A 25,379-nucleotide genomic window follows, 5' to 3' on the forward strand; every position below is an offset into this window, starting at 1 on the left:
GAGCTACTTGGTTAACATAATTCACAAAATGTATAGACAGCATGAATGCAGTTATGAACTAATACATGAAAGTAACTGTAATCTGAAAAGGTATCTGACAATGTGTAATGTAATATATCTATTATATCTTTCTATTATAGATTATATATATATATATATATATATATATATATATATATATATATATATATATATATATATATATATATACATACACATTTATATATCAATCAATCAATCAATCAATCAATCAATCAATCAATCTATCTACACACACACACACACGCGCACACACGCACACACGCACACACGCACACTCATACATACACACATACACTGCATATAGTTTGTTACTGTGTTTATATCTGGGAGATACAGTATTTAAAAAAAAAAAAAAAAAAAAGCTTTACAAAATAATCATGAACATCAACATTAACGCAAGGTTTTCTCAGAAATATGACGATCATTAGAAAAATAAATACTGACCAGGTACTATGGCTCATCATTAAAAATGTGCATGAGTTAATATAGCTTACAAGGCCATGTGTTAAATACATGTTCAGTTATATTATATCATGATGAATCTTGAATCATTTCGAACTGCTACATAGTTACAGTGAAACAGTTAAAAACAATTTATTATTATTATTACCCTGTTCCACTGTTTTGTGCATGTTTATAATCAGCTTTCCTTTGGGAGAGAAAAATAAACAAAAAACACTGACAGTTTTAGACAGAAATCCTTTTCGATGTCCACCAATGAAACATATAAGGCTCCAAATTATCAAATGGAGGTTATATACATTACACATTAGCTTGAGCTGCAATGAAACAATCGCACATTTAAACTTTAAACTGCATTATGAATGCAAAAAAGGAAAAGCTACAGTTACTACTAGAGTACACAAGTTAAGGTACCTAGGCACTGATCAGCACCGACTACAGACACTGCACATATCTATATGAAAACATTTAACTATAACTTAACTATTGCTGCTAGGATCATGTGTTGGTGAGGAGGATAAGACAGAAAACCTTGAAGTGTTGATTTGTACTGGTTAAAGTGGGATATGATTGTAAGTGATGCTAAAAACTGAAAGCACCTTTAGCAAAAGTAATATAATGGTCTCTTGTATTTGGTCTATGCGAAGTAAAGTCTAAGTAAAGTGCTTCACATATACAATATATAGCATCACAGTTCTTTGGGAATATTGGGTAATATGAAAGAGCGACTAAAAAACGAGCAAGAAAAGTCTATTTTACAAATGAATCCAAGCTGAAAAACATACTCATGATTTTAGTTTCTATGTATTTTGGCAGATTGAATTTTTTAAAATCACTTTTGTTACTTAATTTTATATATATATATATATATATATATATATATATATATATATATATATATATATATATATATATATATATATATATATATATATATATAATTTATTTTTTTTTTACCTCAAACCCTAAACAAAAACGTTTGTCACTCCTAAATAACTACATTTTTTTTGTGACATCAAAACTACACCACAATATATTATACTGTATATTACAATCAAAACTTGAGAACATAGTCTAATATATTTCATATATATGAAAAGAAAAGAAAAAAAATCAAACTTGCACCAATAATACCAATGTAAATTTATACCACATTAAACAAATTAATCTTGGTATAATAATGTCTGAATGTGAGCATAAATTGCACCACCAAAACAAAAGAATTTATACATTAATAACTGGTTTTAACAGCTAATTAGGTAGTAACAACTCTTACATAAACAATATAATGCACATTTTAATAGAATTTATATGCATATGTCTAAAATCTAAAACAGTTGTGACTTAGTTATAGATATTGTATTCTGAAATTGTAGAGGCAGCCGGCATTGGAAAGGCGTGTGTGTTTGTAATAGGCACAGAATAAATTGAGAGACCCAGACTGAGTGCATCTGAAGTATTTCAGTCTATGTGGACTGGTCTAAAGCTTTGAGCAGATCATAGCCCTGCAGCAGATGAAGATTTCCTTGCAACGGAACGTTCACGTCAAAGTCATACTGAGTCAGCTCTGCCAGGCAGTACGGGTCAAAGGTTGGGCCTAGCAATCGATTTGTAACCCCTAAAAGACACAACATGGATTAAAGGCTATGATATATTAAGTGGAAGGCAGCAAGTTAAAATACGAAACTGTCAGTAAGCAGCTTAAATAAATCAGTCTCTCAAAGCCACTTTGTATGTGTGTATGTACTGCATGTGCAATATTCTACTCTGTCACTTTTTTGCTGTACATGTTTGCAATTCTCACAGTCTAGTGTCATTTTTACATATTTATAGTTTGCTACTTTTTGGGCGATAACAGTTAATTTATCATTGTGCACTGTGACTGGGTAGTAGTATACAAATATAGCACCAACATTTTATTATATATAAATGTCTAACGTATTCTTTATGCACATGACTATAAACCTAAATCATAAAAGCCCTTCACTGCTTGGACTGTATCCTATTTTCACTTCTGTATTTGTGTAAATGTCTAAAATGAAAGACAAGCATGGAGAAATGCATTAACACTGACCTGTGACCTGTTTTATGTATGGTGGCACACCATACTGATTATATGCTGAAGAGCAGAAGCGCTCTTCAGTAAAAGGCTGTCTGAGTTGTCTAGAGATCCGGGGATCTGGAGGAGGCCGACAGCGAATAGGTTGAGAATGCTTGCCTACTTGTCCACCTGAGAAAGGATCTGGTGAAAAATAGGCAAAATGAAAATCAAACAACAAATGTTTCAGAATGAGAGACAGACATAACAAAAATATACATATTTAGAAACAGTTTTCTATGCACCTCTGGGATCAGGGGGTTTCCGGGCAGAAAAGGCACACCCATTTGTGTTTGCAGTCTTCATTCTCTTCCACATGTTGTCTACTGACTCACTGCGACTTATTCCATCCTGCTTGATACACTTTAAACACACACAAAAATATTAATTTGGACAGTTGTTTTAATACTTATCTTTTTTAAATATGGATGGGAAATTTCCTAAAGCTTACCTGAGGAATATTTGGAAATGAGCAAGAAGAATTAAATTCATCCTGTCTCTTGCGTTTGAAACTGTTAGCCATAGTAATCTGATGGAGGTGCATGGCTGATCCAGATGAGTGCAGGGTATTTGAAGGAGCCTGGTAAGAAGGGATTAGTGGTATCTCAGGGTAAGGGCTGGGGCAGTTTTTATGTTCAGACGTGAGAGGCTGGAAAAGACTAGTCACGTTGCTGAACTTAAATTGTGGCTGGGCACAGAGGTTTGAGCTGGACTCAGATAAGGACTCTTCCTGAGCAATGGGATTGAGCTGGAAGTCTTCACCATCCATGGGGATGTAGGGAGCCAAAGTCTCCAGGTCCAGATTATTGAAGTCCCACTGCTGAAAATTACATGCAACAGAGTGTTAAAATCTTTCTTCATTAATTTTAAAATTCAAAAGTTGACAGGACACAAATTAAAATATATTTACAGAACGGACACAAACCGAGTCATACTAATAGACATTTAAAATTACCTAGGTTATTATAGTGACAACCATTATATAAGTTTATTTCTTTTTCAAAATATATGCCAAGAAACAGTTAGAAAGCAAATAAGAGGCAGAAATCCAGTGTGACTGCTACAAAATTATCAGCAGCTACATTTTATTTACCGTACAAAGAGACCACAGTCTTGCACACATGGTTTCTATTAACTCACAAAGCTAATGTCAAAGATCACCTTGATAAGGTCTAAAAAGCTGAAGCTTTAAACTCTACAAAAAAATCCTTCCACATGAAAATATGAAAAAAATATATTCAAATTTGTCTTTTATTCCCTATTATTAGAATTACAATAAACCTATTTTTAGATATTTCTTTCACATTTTAAACTTATTTTAAACCAAGTAAAACAATATTAACAATATATAACTTATAAGATTGGCAGATAATAATATTATTTCCAAAAATAAATGCTTAAAATAATCCAACAGACTAAATCTATGTACTATAGAATATGACTGATAAGCTAGTAAGACTAATTAGCTAAATGTATAGTTTAATAAAAGTAAATACAAGACAAATGGACTAAATTCAATATATTTCCACTTGCTAAAAGGTCTGCATTTTTCTTACATGATGAAACAAATATACTATCTAGTCATTTCACCCTTAGCAAATTTTTGGCCAAGCAAATTTTTTGACCACTGCTTTTGCTGGAAAAAAAACAGAGAGGTATAGTCTTAAAGTGTCCAGGAGTCTGCCAATAGAAATGCTACAGTTAAACAGTAGATGTTGGCACCTCAGAAAGACTATAAAATTGTGCCTTAATGGGTAACGGACTTACTTCATTGTTACTGTCCTGTGCAAAAAGTCGTTCTGTCAGCTCAACCTTCAGCTCATTATCTTCACTGCCGTAGTAAACTCCTCCAGTTCTATCAGGCTGTACACCACAAGCAAACAACAAATATAAAGGTAAATTATACAGAAATATATCACAAAGGTAAGCACATGACTCAAAAGGACAAACAAAAATCAGCATCATTTATAAGGTGGATATAAAAAACACAGAGGCAACATACAGTGGAGCTGCAGCTGTTACTCAGGCTTGTAACTGAGCTGGATGAAGCATTGACTAGGCTGTTGTCAGAACTACGATGTGGAGACTCAATTTCCCACATTGTATTGACCGAAGCCTGGCTAGGAGATTTGTAGAAAGAAGCAGAAGCTTCAAACTCGGGACTTCCTGTAAACGCAAAATGCATTTTAAAATATTGTTGTAGCCAAAATCCAAGGTATACATACATCAATAGATACAAAGAGAATTTTTAACAATGCTAAAAGAGTAGTCCAGCATCTTGCATTCTAATCTGTTTTATGTGTAGCCTAGGTGCACATACTATAGACAAGAATTTTGATTTGAAAAAAAACTATTTAGATTTGGGGAGGAAAGAAAGAAAAGAATTTGCTAATAGTGGAAGTTCAACGGCAGCTGTTGGGGTCCAAATAACATAAATGAACACTTACTATGAATGAGTAATAACATATTCGCAGAAAACAATCAATAATTCTTTAGACACGCTGTATGGTTATTAATCTGTGCAATTTGACTCCTAAGAAACCGCACTGTGAAAATGTGCCATTGTATTTGCATTATATATTCTTAAATTATATACATTTTCATGGACATTCTTAACACATTTGAAATTAAACACGTTTCTGTTTTCACAACAGACATGAAGGTGTCAAAATTCTTGCCTGTGGTAATCACACATAAGCTACAGATGTGGTACACATAGTCTAGATTAAAAAATGCTGAGATATTCCTATAGGACCAACATCATCATGTGCTTGCATGTGGTCAAGTATAGACAGTCACAATATTAGTTTGAGGATGTTAGGGTTCTCGCCCAACATGAATGAATGATTAGTGTGAGAATAGCAAGGGGAAAATAAGACCACCCATGCTCCCAAGGTTTCATCTAAAATAGATGAAAGAGAAATTAGTTTGTTTTCCATCGCATGCAATGATTTATGACAATAGATAAAATTGCATACCCATTAAAAAACCAGAAACAACAGAGGATGCCACACACACACACCACAAGCACCCCAACATTATGAAACAATTGTTCACACCAGGGAACATTCATTTTAAATTTTATTAAAAAAAAAAAAAAAAAAAACATTTTCCTGTTTGTAATCAATATTTAATGTGCCCATGCTATGCTGAATAAAGCATAATTTCCTTCAGAGCAGAGGTATCAAATTATTTTTGTATAATGCGTACCCTGCTGCAAAGCCAAGCTACACATGCAACATTACAAAGGCTGCCAATTGCGAAGCTCCTGACTATGAGGCACTGCCTATGTGCATTTTGTGGTTTTGAGGTAGAAAATTATTAAATACTGAGATGAATGAAAGAAGTTCATGCATGCAGGATGGGGGTGGGCATGCTGTCAAAGGACAGAGAGTAAAGACAGAAGTTGTTGTGGCGATAGATGTAGCGGTGGTTGGAATTCTGACCAAAGTCCAGGGCAATGATCGCTTCTTCTGGTGTGGCAACGATCTCTTCAGGTTCCTCCTTGAGTTTGGTAAAGAGTATGTTCGATGTTTCTGAGCCCTGGCAGAAAAGTTCATTTGTGACCAGCCTGTTTATTGGTTTGAAAAATGACTCCATCTGGTCCATGGAGAGTACAGTGGACTTCTCTTCGATGTCACTGGAACAGAGTAGTAATAACTTTGGAGATCATGAGATCAAATTGCATGTAATTGTAACTCATTATATATACTGCAGCACAAGTTATAGTAAATATGCATATGATCTTACTTAATGAAGCATCTTACCTTAAGACGTAGTTAATGCACACGATGCACTGTGGCTGAGAGTTGCGGTTGTTATAGAGGACCGTGCCATGTGTCTCCATCCATACGTAACCACCATGCTTAGACAACATCCGATAGTGACCACTCACCACCTGGCCTTTAGTACACACTGCATAGAAAAGAAATCAATAATATTGTATATGAACCATTTTGAACAGGCATTCATTATACTTCGTCACAATATACACTATATTGACAAAAATATTTGTTCATCTGCCTTCACATGCAAACGAACTTGAGTACCATCCGATTCTTAATCCAGAGGGTTTAATATGATGTTGGCCCTTTGTAGCTATAACAGCTTCAACTCTTCTGGGAAGGCAACCGCTAACCCGCTCTGTGATTTTACGTGAACCAACACTTCGTGAGTAAGTTGCTTTCGTTCCCAATCGCTTGTTATAATACAACTAACAGTTTACTGTGAAATATTTAGTAGCAAGGAAATTTTACGACTGGATTTATTGCACAGGTGGCACACGCTGGAATTCATTGAGCTCCTGAGAGCGACCCATTCTTTTACAAATGTTTGTAGCAGCGCTCTACATGCACATGTGCTTGATTTTATACACCTGTAACCATGAAAGTGATTGGAACACCTGAATTCAATTATTTGGATGGGTCAGTGAATACTTTGGGCAATATCGGGTATGAGGACTACATATATAACTTTCGCAAGATTATACAATTACGGATTATCTGGTAAAGACAGCATCCAAATCGATTACTTGATCTAGAGGTCATTTGCTGTAGCTGTAGCATTTACTTATTCATGTTTATTTTAGATAATTAGTTGCATGAAAGTTTTGAACTGTATGTCTTATAATGATTCAATCTTACTTGTATAATACTTTTAATAAATGTACAGATCTTCATTTAAAGCTAGCTAGAGAGTCCTGGTATTTAATCAGTTCTTGTGTACACTGGTCTGCCACAGTGTGAGTGAAACTTTGTTTAGTTTCCGTACCAGTACAGATGAGCAATGAAAACCACTCTGTTTTGGGTGGAGCTCTAAAAAAAAAAAACATATGTCAGCTTAGTGTCCTTAATCAATAAGATAATCCGTTGAGCCGATGTGTCTTGAACAGTTACAAGATATGCAAGTACAGTCTGTACGATCAAAGTCTACTGAAATCGTGCCCATGAATTCATATATGAAAACGAGAACAGCTTTAAGAGGAATTTTGGTGGCTGTGTGTTTATACACAGAAGTCTTCAAATAGGATGAACAAAGTCAATGGCTTTTATATAGCATGTGAATTTTCATAGATTTCATTTAACTATGCTAAACAGAATTTGTACATCAAGATACTTGTTAATAATCATTAATGATAATCACTAGGATCGTTAACATCCTACCAACTAAACCAATTAAATATCAGTTCACTTTAAATCATCACTGACTAAATAGATAATCTATGTGGCTGACCTGCCATTTAGACTCAAGACTGAGGTGTTGCTCATGTCATAAGACACTTATATTTATCACAGGACACTTTATTTATAGGTATTAATAAGGCACAACAGGACCATCCAACCGATAATTAAAATAGATCCCTATCTCATTTTTCTCCACCTTCGATAGATTTACTCTGACTTTTGACCCTTGTAATGGGTACATTTTATTAGCACCGACATTGCTTTAGACCTCAGAAAGACAACAAACAACTCTGTTGGGTTTTTTTTTAGCTTTCTCGTACACAGGAGAAGCTTGTGACTATATTTTGGTGGAGCAGAAGGACATTAATAATGACATGCCTCAAATTAAATTAAGTTGAGAGTTTAATACACTTAATATGCAATTGGGTTATTTTTTGTACATTTTTACACTAAGCATGAGAGAATTGAGAATTAAATAAACTTGAACAAACTGTACACTAAGTTACAATATATACACCATGAAGGTTAGGTCATTAATAAAAATAGTCACTTAATGCTACACGAGGCCAGCAACAGCCATCCAAGAATTTGTGATTTATAAAATAATCATGGCATACAGAAAGTGCAATGTGATAAATAGTGCGGAAAGATCCAAGCTGAATAAATGTGTGGGTCAGGTTGCACATACCACAGTGGACAAAACATAAAAGGGACACAGGACAATCATTCTAGCACACTAATCTGCAAATCACATGATGCAATGCTGGCTAAAAAGAACAGTGACAAGTTTTTTTTAACAGCACGTTTTTTTGTTGTTTTGTTTATCCAAGACTACTTTAAAGGGTGAATCCATAAAACCAATCATGAAAACATTTAATGTTATTGGGTCAGAGTGGAACATTTGCACTGTGGCATCTGCTAAGCAAATAAACAGTGCAATGCAATAACCATTGAGCTTATAAATAACTCAACAATTCCTAGGCGCAAGCTGGACATCTGCTTCCCTCAGTCAGTGGGTGCATGGGAAGTGCCTCATGTCCAGGGAAGCCTGACTTCAAGACAGCACTTTAACCCATTCTAACAGATAAGAAACATGGATCGCTGCCAATAAAGGGTAATTTTTGTCAGGATCTTGGTGCATTCTTGGAAAGGGAACAGCTTCTTAATAATTATTTTTTTATGACAGGTGATACATGTGCAAAGATTAAATAATAACCAATAATATACTACCTACTTCAAATGCTTATAGTAGCTAATGGGTGAATTATGTACTTACAATTCTGATGACTCTTAGTCATATTATCCACGTCAAGTGCATGATAGAAGTCATAGACAGAGCGTCCCACTAAGTCATCTGGAGTGTACCCAACCAGTTTTCTCACGCTGTAACAGTGTTAAAAAAATAATAATAATCAATCAGTCTTTATAAACTCCATACTTGTTATACCTAAAATAAAAAAAGAGATAGATAGATAGATAGATATTTCTTTTCTATCTATCTATCTATCTATCTATCTATCTATCTATCTATCTATCTATCTATCTATCTATCTATCTATCTATCTATCTATCTATCTATCTATCTATCTATCTATCTATCTATCTATCTAATGTAAGTAAGTAAGTATTGTGAATGTTGTTACAGCATTGGCACAACAATGTTCATTAGTGTTCTACAAACTCCACAAAATAAATAAATCAATCAATTTCCATCACATCCTGCAACACGCTGGCTAAAGACAGGACAAGCAATCAGTTTACTAAATGAGACAAGAGAAGCCAAAGTAAACGCTTTTCCCACTTTAGTGCCCACTGTTGACAATCTAGGCTTTTTGTTTTCTGAGAAAATAAATCTCTCTCCCTTATTCTCCCAGAGAATGATTTAAGGCAGCTATGAATTGAAAAGTTAATCAACACACAATCTCTTTATCTCTTTAATCAATATCCTTATGTTTTTGCTTTCTCTACTTACCCTTCTGATTGTTTTGCCTCTTAGTAGCGTTTATCTTTGTCCTAAAAGTTCTGCTGAATTGGTTTTTAAATATAAACTTCTGGATTTAAACATATCTGCCCTTTATGTCTTTTTCCATTTAAGTGTCAGATATTATTGCAACAAATAGCAGTAAGACAAACACTACATTGCCAGTTTAAGTTTTTTTTTCATGTCTTGATAGACTTGATAGATTAATAGACAAGATATATGTGAAGTTTGCTCTGCATGCTGGTTATGTAAGATGGTTGCAGCCACTAGCATGCACAAACCAGAGACTGGCCTACTCTAAACAAACACAATCCTAATTATTATTATCCTTTCTTACACAAACTAATAATGGCAAAACAGGCAACTCTATATCCCAATAAAATCACACAAATTCACCATAAGGATTTGTATAAATATACAACAACATACACCTAGGTGATATATATATGTGTGGACAGACTGTGAATAGTGCTTTTTGGGTTATTTAATAAAGGAATGAATTTTTCCTATTATTTAGGCTAATTTACTATAAATACACTTTTAAACCATTCCCAAATTGTATAATCTGTATCACAGAACTATATGGATATCTCTGAAAAGAAAATCACATTGGTTTCCAGCCTTAAGGTTTTACGAGATCCATTTCTGCTCACCACATTTTTAAAAAGTTGTCAATCAACTTGCATTTTCTTTCCTTATTGTCAGCTCGAACCAGCCTGGCTATTATCCTCTAACCTCTCTAATCAACAATGCCTGAAGAACTGATGCTCACCAGATGTTTTTTTTTATTTTTCCTCACCACTCTTTGTAACCTCAAGAGACTGAAAACCAAAAAGATAGGCAGTTGAAATGTGCAAGAAAAGTTTGAAAGTGCTACATGCCTCTCATCACAGTAGGTGAACTTCAAGTCCATGCTGTGTCGACTCATGAAGGTCTTGCCATCTATTGGTGTGTCCACACTGGAAGGATGAGGGATGGGCTCACACAACACTACCAGGCAAGTCAGGGGGGGCTCAGCAAACCCGCACAAAACATGAGGTGGTCGGCTTGGGTACACCTTTAAATGCCCTGTGCAGTGCAGCACCTAAAGGAGACACATGCTACATCAGACAGGACACTAAAAAAAAAGACTAGGATTTACAGATGGATTATAGTTATCCGTAACATGGTTTCTGCTATGGAATGGAATGGTTTATGTATATATTTATATGTCTGTATGCAGTATGCTTTCACATACCTTCCAGCTGGCTGATTTAAGGTTGACTGTGCGTCCTCTGTTGGTGACTGTGCACTTCATTCTCATGAAGAAATCTCTCTCTGTGCTCAGTTCTTTATGTCTCCTGCCATACACTGGTCCTAACAGCCATATTTAAACCATCTATTACTATTATTTCATAATCAGAATCTATTTAACAAATATTTGAACATTTATTAGGAACTTGCTGGAGAGTTTGGTCACAATTAACACAATTACATATAAAAAAATAAATGTTATAAATGTTATAATACTCAACAACAACAACAAAAAAGCTCTGGCCTTCACATTCACCAGATCTAAAACCAATTTAAATCTAAATAAAATATATAAAATAAAATATAAATAATATAATATAGAAATGAATATGAAATAAACTATATAATAATATATTCAAATAAAAAGTGTCTATAGGACAGAAATTATTTATTGCATCTTTCTATCCAATTAACTGCATCCAAGCTTACAGTTATCTGAAACTTCTAAAAATGTGTGAGAGGAGCTGTCATGAACTGTGCTGAACCAATTGTTTTGTGCATTATGATATTTATGTATCTACCAGCTATGTATGCTTACTTTATTGAAACGTAAATAAAGTAGTGATCTAATGTGAGAATTTACTTAGAAAGAACCACTTGAGGAATGTAAGAAATCAATAAAATGGTAATAAGACAAAGGCATAGTCATTGCTCTTATGCACTGAGATAAGGAAGAATCATTTTCATGCTTTTTTTTTGTCTTTTAAAACTGATATTTACATTTCAATACAAAAATTAATTAACAACTCAAGATGTATGCACCTGTTTTGACACTGAGGTTCTCTCGGATCTCCTCATGATCACACGGGTGCGTAAAATCGAAAATGCTATGTCCCATTAATTCCACCTATAAAAATAACAAAATAGAAAATTTGAGAATGAACACAACAGTACTGTAATCCTAGCTAACTTTTCATATAAATACTGGAATGAGAGACAGAATGAGGAAGAAGACGATTTACCTGTGCGAGACCCATAAATTTACTGATGTTCTCTGAGAGGAAGATCATGTCACCTTCAGATGTCACAACAGCAACAAAGCCTTGCAGAGACTTCAAATACAGAATGTCCATCTGCGTGTCCTCCTTTAACTGCCTGCTCAAGCACCCTGTCATGGAACACACATTATGAACTATTAAAACATCTAAAGTAAAATTTCCATTATTTTAATATTATTTTATAACTAATTTACCATGAGAACCAAAGCAAATCTCAGATGTAACAGAAAAGGGAGGAGCTTCAACACACACAATGCCACTGAACAATCTCAAGAACTTGACGCAATAATTAAAGCAAAGCTTCATGCTGGGAGGTGGAGATCTGCTTCCCCCTGATAAGACTTTCCTTCCCTCAAAGGCTGGGAGTTGACCTGAAGGTCTGAATGTGGTCTTTCTGACCCAGACGGGACATCATACTTTCAGCTGCATTCAGAGATTTTCTTCTTTTTAAGCAGGTGGTCAAACGCCTTGCTCTTTCTTATACTTTTAGTATTTATGCCCTACAGTATTTAAAAACACCGGCACACTATAAATACTACTTCTTGTGGTCCAACTAGATTACCTCTGTAGCAAACTTTGACATTCCTGACATTCTTTTAAAGCTTTCTCTCAATCACTACCACAGCACAAGAAACAGCCTAAGCATGTCTGTCCATGCCTGTTTTCTCTTAAAATAAGCCTGTTTTATCCACTTACAGTGCATTCCTTGTGCCCAAATAACTATATAGCTTTTCTATAGGTTTCAATGTGCAACTTGCACAAAATATTGTACTTTAAAGAGGTGCTATAACTTGTGCAAGAGTAGTTGAAAAATATTAATTAATGCTAAACGGTGGACATGAATTACATACAAATAACCTATTTATACAATTAGCCATTTTTTATATACTAACCCCAAACCCACAAACTATAATATAATAAAATACTATAAATATATTCAATACAATTCATAAATAAATGTGTTACATCTGTTTCACACATTGAGCATAGTAAAATATTTTTCTACACATCCCAGCTTGTTAGGAAATTGGGGTCAAAGTGCAGGGTCAGCCATGATAAGGTTCCCTGGAGCAGAGACGGTTAAGGGCCTTGCTTAAGGGCCTTGCTTAAGGGCCCAGCAGTGACAGCCTTAAACCCCCAACCTTCTGCTCAGTAACGCAGAGCTTTAACTGTGAAAGCTTACAATTCTACAACCTACAATTTAAATTGGATTCAAAAAGACACTTAATTTGACAATATAAATTTTACAGGAAATGCAATAATTTCACAGGGAGTAAATATGCTTTTTTTAAACAATAATTTTCCTTTTACCTTTTTATAATTAATACAAAGTGCATTCTGTAGTATTTTAATTAAAATTAGTTAATTGTTTAAAAGCATAACTTAAATTTTATCCCAATATCTATAAAACTATTACCTTTGTGTTGGTCTTGGTTTGAAAAGCGACAATTTACTATTCACTTCATCAGTGCCAATGTCCCCAATGTATTTGTCTGGGAATATGTTTATAATACATATTGGTACCTCATGCCAAATTTAAATATTAATAGACGTTTAAAGGTGCATGTACATGAATTTGTCAGTATGGACTGCCCTTATTGAGCTACTTCTTAGTTGCAAAGATTGATTGTAAAAGCTAGTAGTAGTTTTTTATCCAGTGCATAACTCATATTTTATTGGCTCTGTACATGTACCATGCACAATAACAATAAAGTTGAATCTAATCTAATCTAATCTAATCTTGGCCTCTCCTGCCTTGTGGTTTTTGCACATCTAACAAAATATCATGTAAATGTCTTTCTGTCAGAGCACCACGGACCACTGGCAGCGAGTAAAGAATATTTGCTTGAGTTGTGCCAATGCACGCTTGATTGCATCTAGATGACTGATAAAATTAGGACTAGATTTCTTTTTGGCAGTAGTGTTAGTACCTGAACACATTATTCCCCAACTAATCTGTTTCTGAACACTGAAGGACAATGTGTAAATGAAAAGTCATGTTGTCAAGGCTATATTGACAATAGCTGCCTCAGACTAAGTGAATAATAATCTAGGGATTTAAAAGGTTAAAAGGTACAGTTTTTTCTGTAGTGTCAGAAGTGTCATATCTCAATAAACACATGGTTTGTGGAAATACCATAAATTGGATACCTTCTTTGTTTTATGCTAGTTTCTTTGTTGTTCAAAGCTACTGTTTAAATGGTTTCTGTCCCCCTCCATTTTACTCCTCCAGATCCAGAATAGAAGTTGTATTGCAGGCAGCAGAGGGAATTCAAAATCAAACTTCACCTTTAAAATTAGCCTTCATTTAATCAAATTTTAAAAGCATGTGGTAAAAGAGTCAAATTAATTTTCCCAGTCAACATTACAAGAACAACCACATTGTAGACCATCAGATCAGCATATATGAGACAAACTATAGTACTAAAAAAAAAAAAAAAGAAAATTAATGAGACTTGAAAAGCTGTTACGGTATACCAACTATAAAATTATTATTGTAAATGACTAAGTTAAAGGTTTTGGTTTTCACTTTATAAAAAGTAAAAAAAAAAAACTTATTTACCATTTAAAGAACACTATATCACCTAATCTCACTACAAACAATTTGTCCTTCGTCTCCACCCATTAGCAAATTTTTACCACTTGCTTCTCCCTCTACTTCTATTGATTTCCCTGCCACTGCAAACACTTGTATATCACAAAAACATTCTGGCTAACACACACACACACACACACACACACACACACACACACACACACACACACACACACACACACACACACACACACACACACACACACACACACCCGTGTGAGTTGGTAATCAGTGATGAACTTTAGAAACCACTCACGTTCTTTCTCTATGTTCCTGAGATCATAATCTTATTGTGTCAAAGAGTACAGAACGTCTCTTTGGGTGCTCTGCAATGGCTAGAGCGTGCTTACACAGACACACACACTTTCTATATTTGAGATAATCTTTATTGTAAGTAATCAATGCTTTATGTACACCCAACACTAGCCTTAGTATAAATCTTACTAACCTTAAGAAATCAGTTTGACTATTCTTTAATAAATGTATTTATCCTGATTTCCTCAAATGTAAGCAGCTATTCCTATCTTTGTGGGGATCTTCCATAGACATAATGCCTGTTCTTGCTAATTAATGCTATGCCTACATGTCAATTTAACTTCAACTATACCATAGTAAGCACATAAAAATAAAAATGCTATTTTATGTGGGAACCCAATGACTGTGGGAACATTTGACAGAATCCTGTCACACACCCACACACACACCCACACACACACAAACAAAAGAAAAACACACATACACAGTTGAAAAACCTAATGATGATTTGAAACATCCTACTAAAAGCACAGATGCATGATGCAGGGCTTAAAAAATAAAATGTTCCTGTCGGGCTAATTTGATTTAATTCCTGACTGAATCATTCCCGCTGAACCACACTGACCTGCAATTTACTAAAAACAAAAACATGCAGCAACTGCAAACAGCAACATTAGAGGCCTGAGAAAACATCACAGTAGGGCAACCAACCCAAATAAACAACAAAAAGATGTTTGTGGGTCACAGAATTCATAATTCAGTCAGTCATCCAGTATAGTTTAAAACCATGTTTAACAAGAATTTTAATAAAAACTCTGGTCAAACAGAAAAAAAACCCTCTGGTTTTAACAATTTATAAAATAATGCTAAAAAAAAAAAAATAGAAAAAAGACTGTAAATATTTATAGTTCAATCTTAAATAATTGTAGATCATGATTTTATGTTGCATAGGTATTTCGCATCAATACCTTCCACATTTTGCACTGGAATTATACCATGAATCTAAATGAACTAGCTCACAATATTGAACCTGACTAAAATTAAAGTGTAATATGATCTCAATAGAAGTACAAGCAGCACCAAGACAATCAATAACCTAATTTAAAGGTTTGGAAATACAGAAATAAAATACAACACCACTACAGACCATGAAGCAAGCAAAGGTTAATAATAATAATAATAACAATAATAATAATAATAATAATGAATTTAACCGTGATGAAATACAAACAGAGAAATAGAAAAACATTTTTAGTGTTAGTAATTATAGAATAGAATAGAATAGAATAGAATAGAATAGAACAGCCTGATAATCAAAAAGCACAAATCATATATACATGTACAGACATCATCTGCAAAAAGGGTGTGAACCCAGAAGAGCCCTCACCTGCTCTGGTCAATGCTTTGGATAAAACCATTAACCAAAGGAATAAATGTAAATGTGTGTTACAGAGGACATCGATGATGGAGGCTGTGGGTGTGTGTAAAAACCAAACCTGATGTAAGCATTTTGCGTGTACGGAGGAAGCTGATGGTCAGTCTCATGATGGACGCTTTGTCCAGGTGTGAACGGATGCTATGAGGCAGAGGCAGCTGATGTGCCAGCTCGTAGAAAACCTCGGTCTCCTTACTCCTCCTGCTGCGCGCTGCATCACGCGATTTCTCTTTCCGCCGTTCTGAATGATGTCTGTAGACATAGGACACAGGTCAAAGGTCAACACAACTCAATCAACTGCAGAAGGATGTGAGGGTGTGTGCCAAATATCATCACTATATTTAAAACAGGATGATTATTCCAGTGGCCTTGATTGCACCGTAGTGTAGAGCCAGAATGTCTGGTGTTCTTTATTCAGTTTACCTGAGCAGGCTGCTACTACTTCCTGTTTATCCACTGTAAATGAGTGTGCGGACATGCCCTCCAAAGGGAAACAATGAAGTCATTATCACAACGTGAAGAGCCAGACAACAATATGAAGTTGGAGGGTAATGTGTGGGTGAGCTAGTATTACTACAGCATGGCCAAATATGGCTCACTTATGGCTAATGATGTTCCTTCATAACCTTGACCATAACCATAAGTTCATTAATTGATTAGTAATTCAACACAATTATTTTATTCTTCAATATTCTGGCGTCTAGACAACGACACAGCCTGCGTTCTTTTCCCAGGCAGGAAACCAAACTAGGCGCTGGGGGTTGCGCAAGCCTGTGCACTTTCAATGCTGGCCCCAACCTTGAATAATATGGCAGGGTTGTATCAGGAAGGGCATCCGGCATAAAATCTTTGCCAAATCAAATTAAAAATTAAAAATTGCCAGACCTGCTAACGGGATCGCCCAAAGGACAGCATCCACTAACATATCAATAATGCTAACAAAAAGCATCTTTCAAGTCTTAGGAATAGTTTGGCAAAAAAAATTTATAAAAAAAAAAGGTTTTTTTTAATATAAAATAAGAAAGAAAATACATAACATTGTGCAGACTGTATGTACAGAAGATAGCAAAATCAAAACCTTTAATATTGGTTAAAATCCTCAAAACCAACATTGCATTTAGGAATGTATAATAATCAATTAGATGCTGTAATGGAAGGCATTATCATTTTCGGATATAAGGGCTTTGTGGTCTGAGGCTTTACCGCTTGGGTTATGAAAGTATGAAAGCGTGTGGCAGAAAGAAGTTGAACTCCATGTGCCCTATGTGTGGCACACCACAGCAACCCATGGCACCCATAAACACAAACCAAAATATTTTCCCTTTGCTTCTTCTTTTTAGCTTTTAGAACAGAAAGCACTACGAATTCTGGACTTTCTATTGCCTTATATTAAATAATGACAGATACAGAAAAATCAGCAAATTGCATTAATTGCTGTGTGGTGGTTGAGCCTTACTGGGGGAATTGAAAATCATTGATTATTTGCATAGTGTGTGAGCGTCTTTAGTTTCCCTGGTCCTACATTATGAACAGACAGTGTGTTAAACAAGCTAATCCATTTATTAAGGCTTGTCAAACAACTTGTCCTTGCTTAATCATTATTTTATAGAAGGTTTATTATAATGTGCAACCTGCATATTTATTCATAAATATGTTATTTGTATGTGCAACAGTGTACTGTATTATAAACTTGTATCTAACTTGTGTGTAGCACTTTCTGAGCCCTAAATACTGGACAACCTCTGCAACATTATCATGCTTTCCAAAGGTTAGACTTACATAATGGTAGACTTACATAATAGTGCCAAGTATCTAATCTTTTACCGGAAAACTGATTAAGAAAACTTTTCATATTTAACATATTTTGCTTCTAAGACAAAAAGATAGGCTAGAATGGTTTTAGGGAAAGAGTTTTTAAACCTCTAAAGCAATTATTTTATCCAGTAATTCTAAATTGCAGATTGAGATGAAATTTCAAGGAGGAGTAGGAAATCCTCAGCTCTATCATCAGTCATTTGACACGGTAGTGTTGGACATGCCATCAGATTAATACTAATCAGTATTTTTAAGTAAAGTAATCCAACAATAATGTGAGGAAAACCAGGGAAACTTTTATATATATTAAAAACACAAACAAACAAACAAACATCTTAATCACACAATAAAAGCTCAAATACTACATTATTTTAGTTATATTCAACTAACAGTCTACTATATGAGTAATTTTCAGGAAGTAGACAAAGCCCCAGGGGAAAAAACCTAAAAGTACACAAAAATGTGCATAGTCAAATACAAAAAAACAAAAAAGAAACAAAAAGAGACAAACAACAAAAAAAAGAAAAAGAAAAAAAGAAGTGTCAAACAAAACATACTGCTGATCAATCAACCAGTCTGCAAGTCAGTGTGAATGACACATTTTCAGTCATTTTAGCAGCTCAAATGCAGAAAAAAACAAAAGAGTCATCATTACAAACTGCAATCCAGGGGAAAGCGCAAGAAGAGCAAAAGCCAGTGATGATTAATTATGTTTTTTTAATTGACAACGTAACAGATGATTGTTCTCCCTGTCAGCAATCATTTAATCTGTTACTGGACTTTTATAGCCTGAGGTAAAGCAACAGTTTATAGCTTCTATCTAAAGTTTTCTGCAGCTCAAATGGTGAATTTTTAGATTGATTTAATACATATAACAGTTTGAAGAGTGTTATTAGACAGTGTACATAGATCATAACTTATCTACTGCTAGCATTACTACATACATATCTGGTTATACCAGGAAAGAACTGTAGAATTAGGCCAGGTTTATATATGCATTACTTATACATACACAATCCACTGTGCATGTCCTGCTTTTGTCCTGCTTGGTAAATAGTGGCTGCAGTATAGCAGGATATATGATATGATGTCCTAAACCAACTGACCAAACAACAACTGGACTACGATTTCATACATTTATAAACTACACTTACTGCCCTTCTGATTGTGTTTTCATTTTAAAGGCTATACAACTCATTTATCTCTTAATCTTCTACTATAGACAAATGTTTTTGAATATAAGTGCAAAGTTTACCATTGAAAGTCAACTCATGACCACAATCAAGATAACAATGTAAGGTTTTATTAAGAAAATAACTAGTCAGCTCCATTCTTCGAAACAAAGACAAATCACTATATATTTTATAGGTTTACTCAGAAACCTGACAGCGATTGATGATTTGGCTCTGACGTGCCATCTAGTGGATGTTGCCCTACAGACGTACAGTACATAAGACCCACAGGTGAGTATGTGAACAATGCTGATCATGTTGCTGCTGCACTCGCACGCATAGATGTGGTCACGCGTCAAGTATAAACCAGGTCTTAACCCAGGGCTGTTTTGTACTACATTTAAAACTGTATGCAGGGGCAGCTATACTGTGAGGGCCTAGGAAAACATGAGACACGGCAGAATTGTGGCTATAAATAACACGCTGGAGTAACAATTTGTAAAACGTCATAGCAACTATACTGATGAACTAATGATTTCTTTATCAATTATTATAAAATCATAGCAAATATGTAGTATATGTAAAAACCCCAGCCTTGTCATTGCATAATAGACATAGATTAGAGCTCTTACATAATCTATTACATTGCATATTTCCATAAACTCCAGACAGCTCATAATAGGCTGTATCTGAGGGTCTGTGTTGCTTTGGCTGCAAGTTCTCTTTTTCTTACCCTCTCTCTCTTACTCTCTCTCTGTTAAACACACACTTTCTTTGCAGTAGCCTTGGCTTCATTTCTCTTGGCTCTGTTCTTCAGAATGAAGTGGCCTAGTGTAGTGAGTCCTTTTCCCACACACTCCAGCTGCTGACCTCCACTTCAAGCCTGCACTGCACAAGCCTTCAGCTTTAGCAGGCCAAAGGGGCCTCTGCATACATGCACTAAGGGAATGCACATGCTTCTGGAGCATTCGATAACGAAGGAGAAAAAAAAAAAAAGGAGGTCAAGGTGTGCTGCACATTTTACTGTCAGCAATTTTAACACATCTGTGTTATTCGCACATGCCCTAGGCTGACAGCTCATTTCTTTCACTGAATTTTTACAACAAAATGAGCTATAAATGTTGTTATCTGACAGCTACTTACTAGCCATTATGTTTGGCTTTTAGTTATAGATTGCCATTGATTAAAAATGTCAATCAAGCAACAAATGGGAAAAAAAAACGCTTTAGAGAATTGTTTAGGGAGATCCTTATGAGATCTAGATAAATCGTTAATGACATTTGGGAGAGACAGGAAGAGCTGGAGAGGGAATAATTGGGCTTGTCAACATTCTTTTGTACCGCACAACAGTTTAATCCCGCTATTCAAGTGTATACAATTTACTCATGAGTAAATGTGTGCCTTGTTGAAATGAAAATATACTCTCTTTATATATACTAACTTTTTTTTATTCATTTATTGAAGCCACTTATTTATAGACCACAAACAAACAAACAGATGAATATGATCCATTTTACTACACAGAAAAAAAGATAATTGGTCCTCAAATCGAATTAAATGTTTGCAACAATTGGTGTTAAATGAGTTAAAACTTCTATCTATCCTCAATATCATGATTAACTCTTGATTGGAAAGTAGAAAAGGTAGTCACATGATTATTTGACTGCTGACCCTCACCCTTCTTTCAGTGGCGTTCTGACTTAACAAGATTACACTAAATTCTGCAAAAAAGGCCTCTCACAAAGAATCGGGATTTATTTTATTACACGACACGTCCTATATATCGAGAAGCTCAAAGGGTGCTATTGTATGAAAAAGTGACTGCTAGAGACAATGCTTTTGTCCAACTGAATAAAAGAACAGAAAATCTCTGGGAAGGTCATTAGAGGTGATTATGAACACAAATGCATGAATTATCTTCAAAAAAGCCTTTCAAAGACATGAGTTAACATATATTTAAAGGTTAACGTGTAATTAAAAGGAGAGAGAGAGATATGAAGTGAAGAAAAGGCTAGACAGGATTGGAGCTGCACTGATCGTTAACCATGCTGTGCTTTTCCACAAGTTTTGAAATGTGCTAATCTTATTTTCCCCTGAACAATAAGTTCACACTAACAAACATAGTCACCTGAATGCAGCCACTAAGAACAAATCAAACCTTCTGTAAACGTCCCCTGAACATTCATGCTTCAGCATCAGTTTACACCAACTGCTATACTGATTAATATTCTGATACAATTCCCACATGGTAGATATGATAGACATGTGCGGTGCAGGTGGTTATAGAAAGGCACTCAGTGTCGCTTAAATGCAAAACGCCATTTTTTTTAGCACAGACAGACAGCATAAGGAAAATTCAGCGAGGCAGTAAAGAGTGATATTACCTGAAAGGAACCTATTTTTATTTTCTCGTGAGGATTTCACCCGAAAATAAATTAATTTAAATTACCCTTTAAAACACCATTCAATATCTGTATATTTCCACAAGACTATTTCCATTTTTATAATTTTGAAATGCTAAACCAGATCATATCAAGAGATCCTGTATTAGAAATACATATTACAAGTATTACAAGAATGTGGCAGGGATTGAATTCATGATTACTATATAAAAAAACTTTTTTTTATTAAACGTACCACTAAAAGAATGAATCACACATACTCAAATGTCCATATGAACCTTACCATATTCTTAACACCTTTAATAACCCCTTATTAGATTTCTACAGCCAAAATGCCCATAAAATGAAGGGGGGGGGGGGGGGGCATGTTTTGTGTCTAAAACAGAAAACGGTTAGAAACAACATCAACAACAACAAAAACATTCAGAGACACCACATCAGTGGGTTAAAGCAGGTTTATAATCTGAGTGATCTTCAGGATTTTACCAGATAACATTGACTAACTTGTGTGCTTTTTCTTCTTGACCTATAAAAGCAGAGCTTACAAAGTCATTAAGCACATAAAAAAAAAAAAACAACAAAGAAAAATACAAATCTAGAACCATAAAGGTTCCTATGTTGCTGCATGTAGAGTGTTTCCCAGCAAGAACCCAAGCAGAAAGTCTTCAGAGAACCTAATGAAGAACTAATCAGGCGCACTTACTGACTTCAGATTGGTACTCAACCAATGGATAGGCTGCATAATAATAATAATAATAATAATAATAATAATAATAATAATAATAATAATAATAATAAAGTGCTCAACACAGGTGGATGTGAATCTGCTCCACCAGGAAAAAGAAACTGCGCAGTTAACAAGCCCAAGAATGTCAAACTCAACAGAATGATACAAATACTATCCATGTATCTGAATTAACGCATTCTGAAGACAAATGGATAAGAAAATAAACAAAGACAAAAACACAGAAACAAACTAATTCCCTTCATGTCTTACCTCTTCTTTTCTTTTTCAGACGCCATGGTTCATTCCCGTCCGAAACAACCAAATCATGCAGTTTATAAAACTCTTGGAGAAGAAAAAATAAAGTTTTACGCGTTAGAATTAAGAATATCCAGTTCCTGTTTTGTGCTTATTTATTGTCCGGAAAGGAAAAAGTCCATGCTCTGGGTTCAGGTTAATATCCAGATGAGTGGTCGGAGTCGTAAAGTGCAGTCTCAGAACACTGCCGAGGATTGCACTGAAGCTCCGTAGGTACAGCAGGCGGGGAGGCGCGAGCGCTTTAAGGTCGTAACAGCTCTCCCGGCCACGCGTCTTGGTGAGGGCAAGTTTAAAGTCTGCTATGGAAGGCCATACAGTCCAAAAATAAAGCAGTTTAAGTTTACGTTAAGTCTTCAAGTAGGCTTTGATTTTAATTTAATTTCAACAGTGAAACAAACAACGTTTGCTAAGAACCAAGGTGCAACATAGGAAAATATAAGTTAACAAAACCTTTTCTTATAAAACCCACAAATCTATTTAGGGGGAATGACAAAAAGTGCACATGCGACAATAACATATGTTCACGAAATGAGTTAGACTGCTTTCTACGGCGCACCTAAGTGGGCATAGCGATGCAAAATTTGAGATCAGAAAATTTTTTTTTTTGCTTTTGTCATCGCTCACAAAAAGTTTTACGTTCTTTTAAGAAACTTTGCCTTTGCTTGTAATTTTTTTTGCTAACTTTTTTTTACAATCTCTAATTTTTTTACTTCCTTTTATTTTTTTTTGGGCACCACTTACATTATTTTACATTCTTTTATAATATGTTTCTGTTCTCACGAAAATACTTATATGTACTTTTGTTTGAACGGCATCATTTGAGTGCTCTGGGAGCCATAGTTGGAAAGTAACAAATAAATTTTTTATTCGCATAACTGTAATTAAGTATTTTTTTTGTTTGTACTTCTACTTTTTAATGTAGTTTTTAAAATCTAAAATTCAGCTTTTCGCTTTTTACTGTTTTTAGCCACTGCACTTATTAATTGATGAGTTGGAGAACAAACGTGGACAAGACAGACACCAGCGATGCAGACCAAGCTAAAATCGAAATGTTCTCGAATCCTTATAAAATCAAACCCCTGGCCGTATAAAAGCTACCACTTTGACTACAAATGCAAGAAAGACATCAGCTTTATTATGCAGTGTAAGCTTAGCTATAAAAACTCAACATCAAACCTGCGCAAGCATGTTAAGGTAAGTAAATAATACATGTATCTTTAGTTTACATAATTGTACTGCATCAGTGTGTGACACTGCTAATTTTGTTTACCACCAGGGTTGGAAATTAACGGGGACTTGAGGCGAATTAAGTGTCATATGAAATAAATAAAATGTTATATATTAAAGTAAATCTGCTGATGTTGCATTAGATTTGAGCATAACCGTTCACATACTTATGTTGAGAATGCAGTGTCCAATCAAAGCATTTTGATTCGTTGCTGCGGAAAATGTTGGAGATGTTCTATGCGTGTGCTCACTGTCTAAATTCTGCATTTGTGATTTCTCTTATTATAATAAATTACATTATAACATTTTTTTCAGCAAAATGCATAACCCACATTATACTCAAGTCATGGACTGCAGTGTTTTATTAGATTTTAATAAAACATTTTTGTTATTGAACTTTAATTTGTGAAGGTGTTCCTTCAATTAAAAACAACCAGTTTAAGATTTGTATTCCCTTGGACTTTTTTGAACTACATTAAAATTCCCTGGTAAAAAAAGTAACTTTTAAATAAACTAATTTTTACTTTTACTTGAGTAGATTTTTAGACCGGTAACTTTACTTGTACTTGAGGAAGGTTTTATTAAAATAACAGTACTTTTACATGAGTAGAATATTTAATTACTGTAAACTGTAAGTACTGTTTGCATGAACTTGACCAAGAGTATACAAAAGTTTTTCAAGGAAACACAAGATAAACGTAATAGAACACAAATATCATTGTGTGAGAATGAAAAAAATTGCAAGCAAATGCAAAGTTTCTCAGGGGAACAAATACGTTTTGTGAGCACTTCTCATATTTTTCCATTATCATGGCATTTTTGATCCAATGTAGTGTGTGAGATAAAAATAGAAATAAAGTAATCTTATTAAATTGAATGAATTAATGTGTACGTGTGTATGTAGTGAGTGAATTCTTACCACAATTTGATCTTGTTCATCTGACTTTGATTTGATTATATTTCCAAAGCCTCGAATAAAATCTAACTTACCAAAATAAAGGATCGGGCCATGTCACCCAGATCAAACAGGCACACGTTATTTAATCACGTTAATGTAATCTTATAGTACATATACATCCTTGAGAGATTTTATGTCATTTGTATGTTAAAATGATGTGAAATGCTAATGCTCACTCCACATGGTTCAATCTAGTAATCAGAAGCCTCTTTGAATTTATTTTAGTATTTTTATTTTTTTATGTAAACCTACTGTAATTTATTCTCTTAATCTTTTGACAGACCACATATTTCACTTATTCTAATGCACAAACTGAGCCTAAGAGTTGAAATGCTGCACAAATGTGATGTGTTCTGGATATTGAAACTGATTAACATAAAGTAAAAACTTAATATGTGATGCACACATAAAATATTTTAA

General features: G+C 34.6%; 1 protein-coding gene across 1 annotated transcript; it reads right to left on the reverse strand.

Annotated features, from left to right (window-relative positions):
• Window positions 1–1,445: 1,445 nt before the first annotated feature.
• epas1a (endothelial PAS domain protein 1a) lies at window positions 1,446–23,037 on the reverse strand. The gene is made up of 15 exons (XM_083557273.1): window positions 22,730–23,037; window positions 16,405–16,595; window positions 12,022–12,167; window positions 11,822–11,906; window positions 11,004–11,122; window positions 10,648–10,850; window positions 9,062–9,168; window positions 6,370–6,517; window positions 6,049–6,242; window positions 4,605–4,768; window positions 4,370–4,465; window positions 3,054–3,422; window positions 2,848–2,965; window positions 2,579–2,746; window positions 1,446–2,122 (listed from the first exon to the last, which is right to left on the reverse strand). Exons 1-15 carry the CDS (start codon window positions 22,753–22,755, stop codon window positions 1,971–1,973), a joined length of 2,286 nt encoding a protein of 761 aa, XP_083413399.1. The 5' UTR covers window positions 22,756–23,037; the 3' UTR covers window positions 1,446–1,970.
• Window positions 23,038–25,379: the final 2,342 nt, after the last annotated feature.

Source organism: Silurus aristotelis (assembly GCF_946808225.1).
Source record: "Silurus aristotelis genome assembly, chromosome: 12".
Classification (NCBI taxonomy): Eukaryota; Metazoa; Chordata; class Actinopteri; order Siluriformes; family Siluridae; genus Silurus; species Silurus aristotelis.

Bases quoted from the DNA above. Each gene is read 5' to 3' on its own strand.
- epas1a (XM_083557273.1), bottom strand. From the start codon at position 22,755: ATGGCGTCTGAAAAAGAAAAGAAGAG. The intron at 16,596-22,729 runs GTAAGACATGAA...CTATGTCTACAG, and splicing joins TCTGAAAAAGAAAAGAAGAG to ACATCATTCAGAACGGCGGA. The intron at 2,747-2,847 runs GTGCATAGAAAA...ATTTTTCACCAG, and splicing joins GAAACCCCCTGATCCCAGAG to ATCCTTTCTCAGGTGGACAA.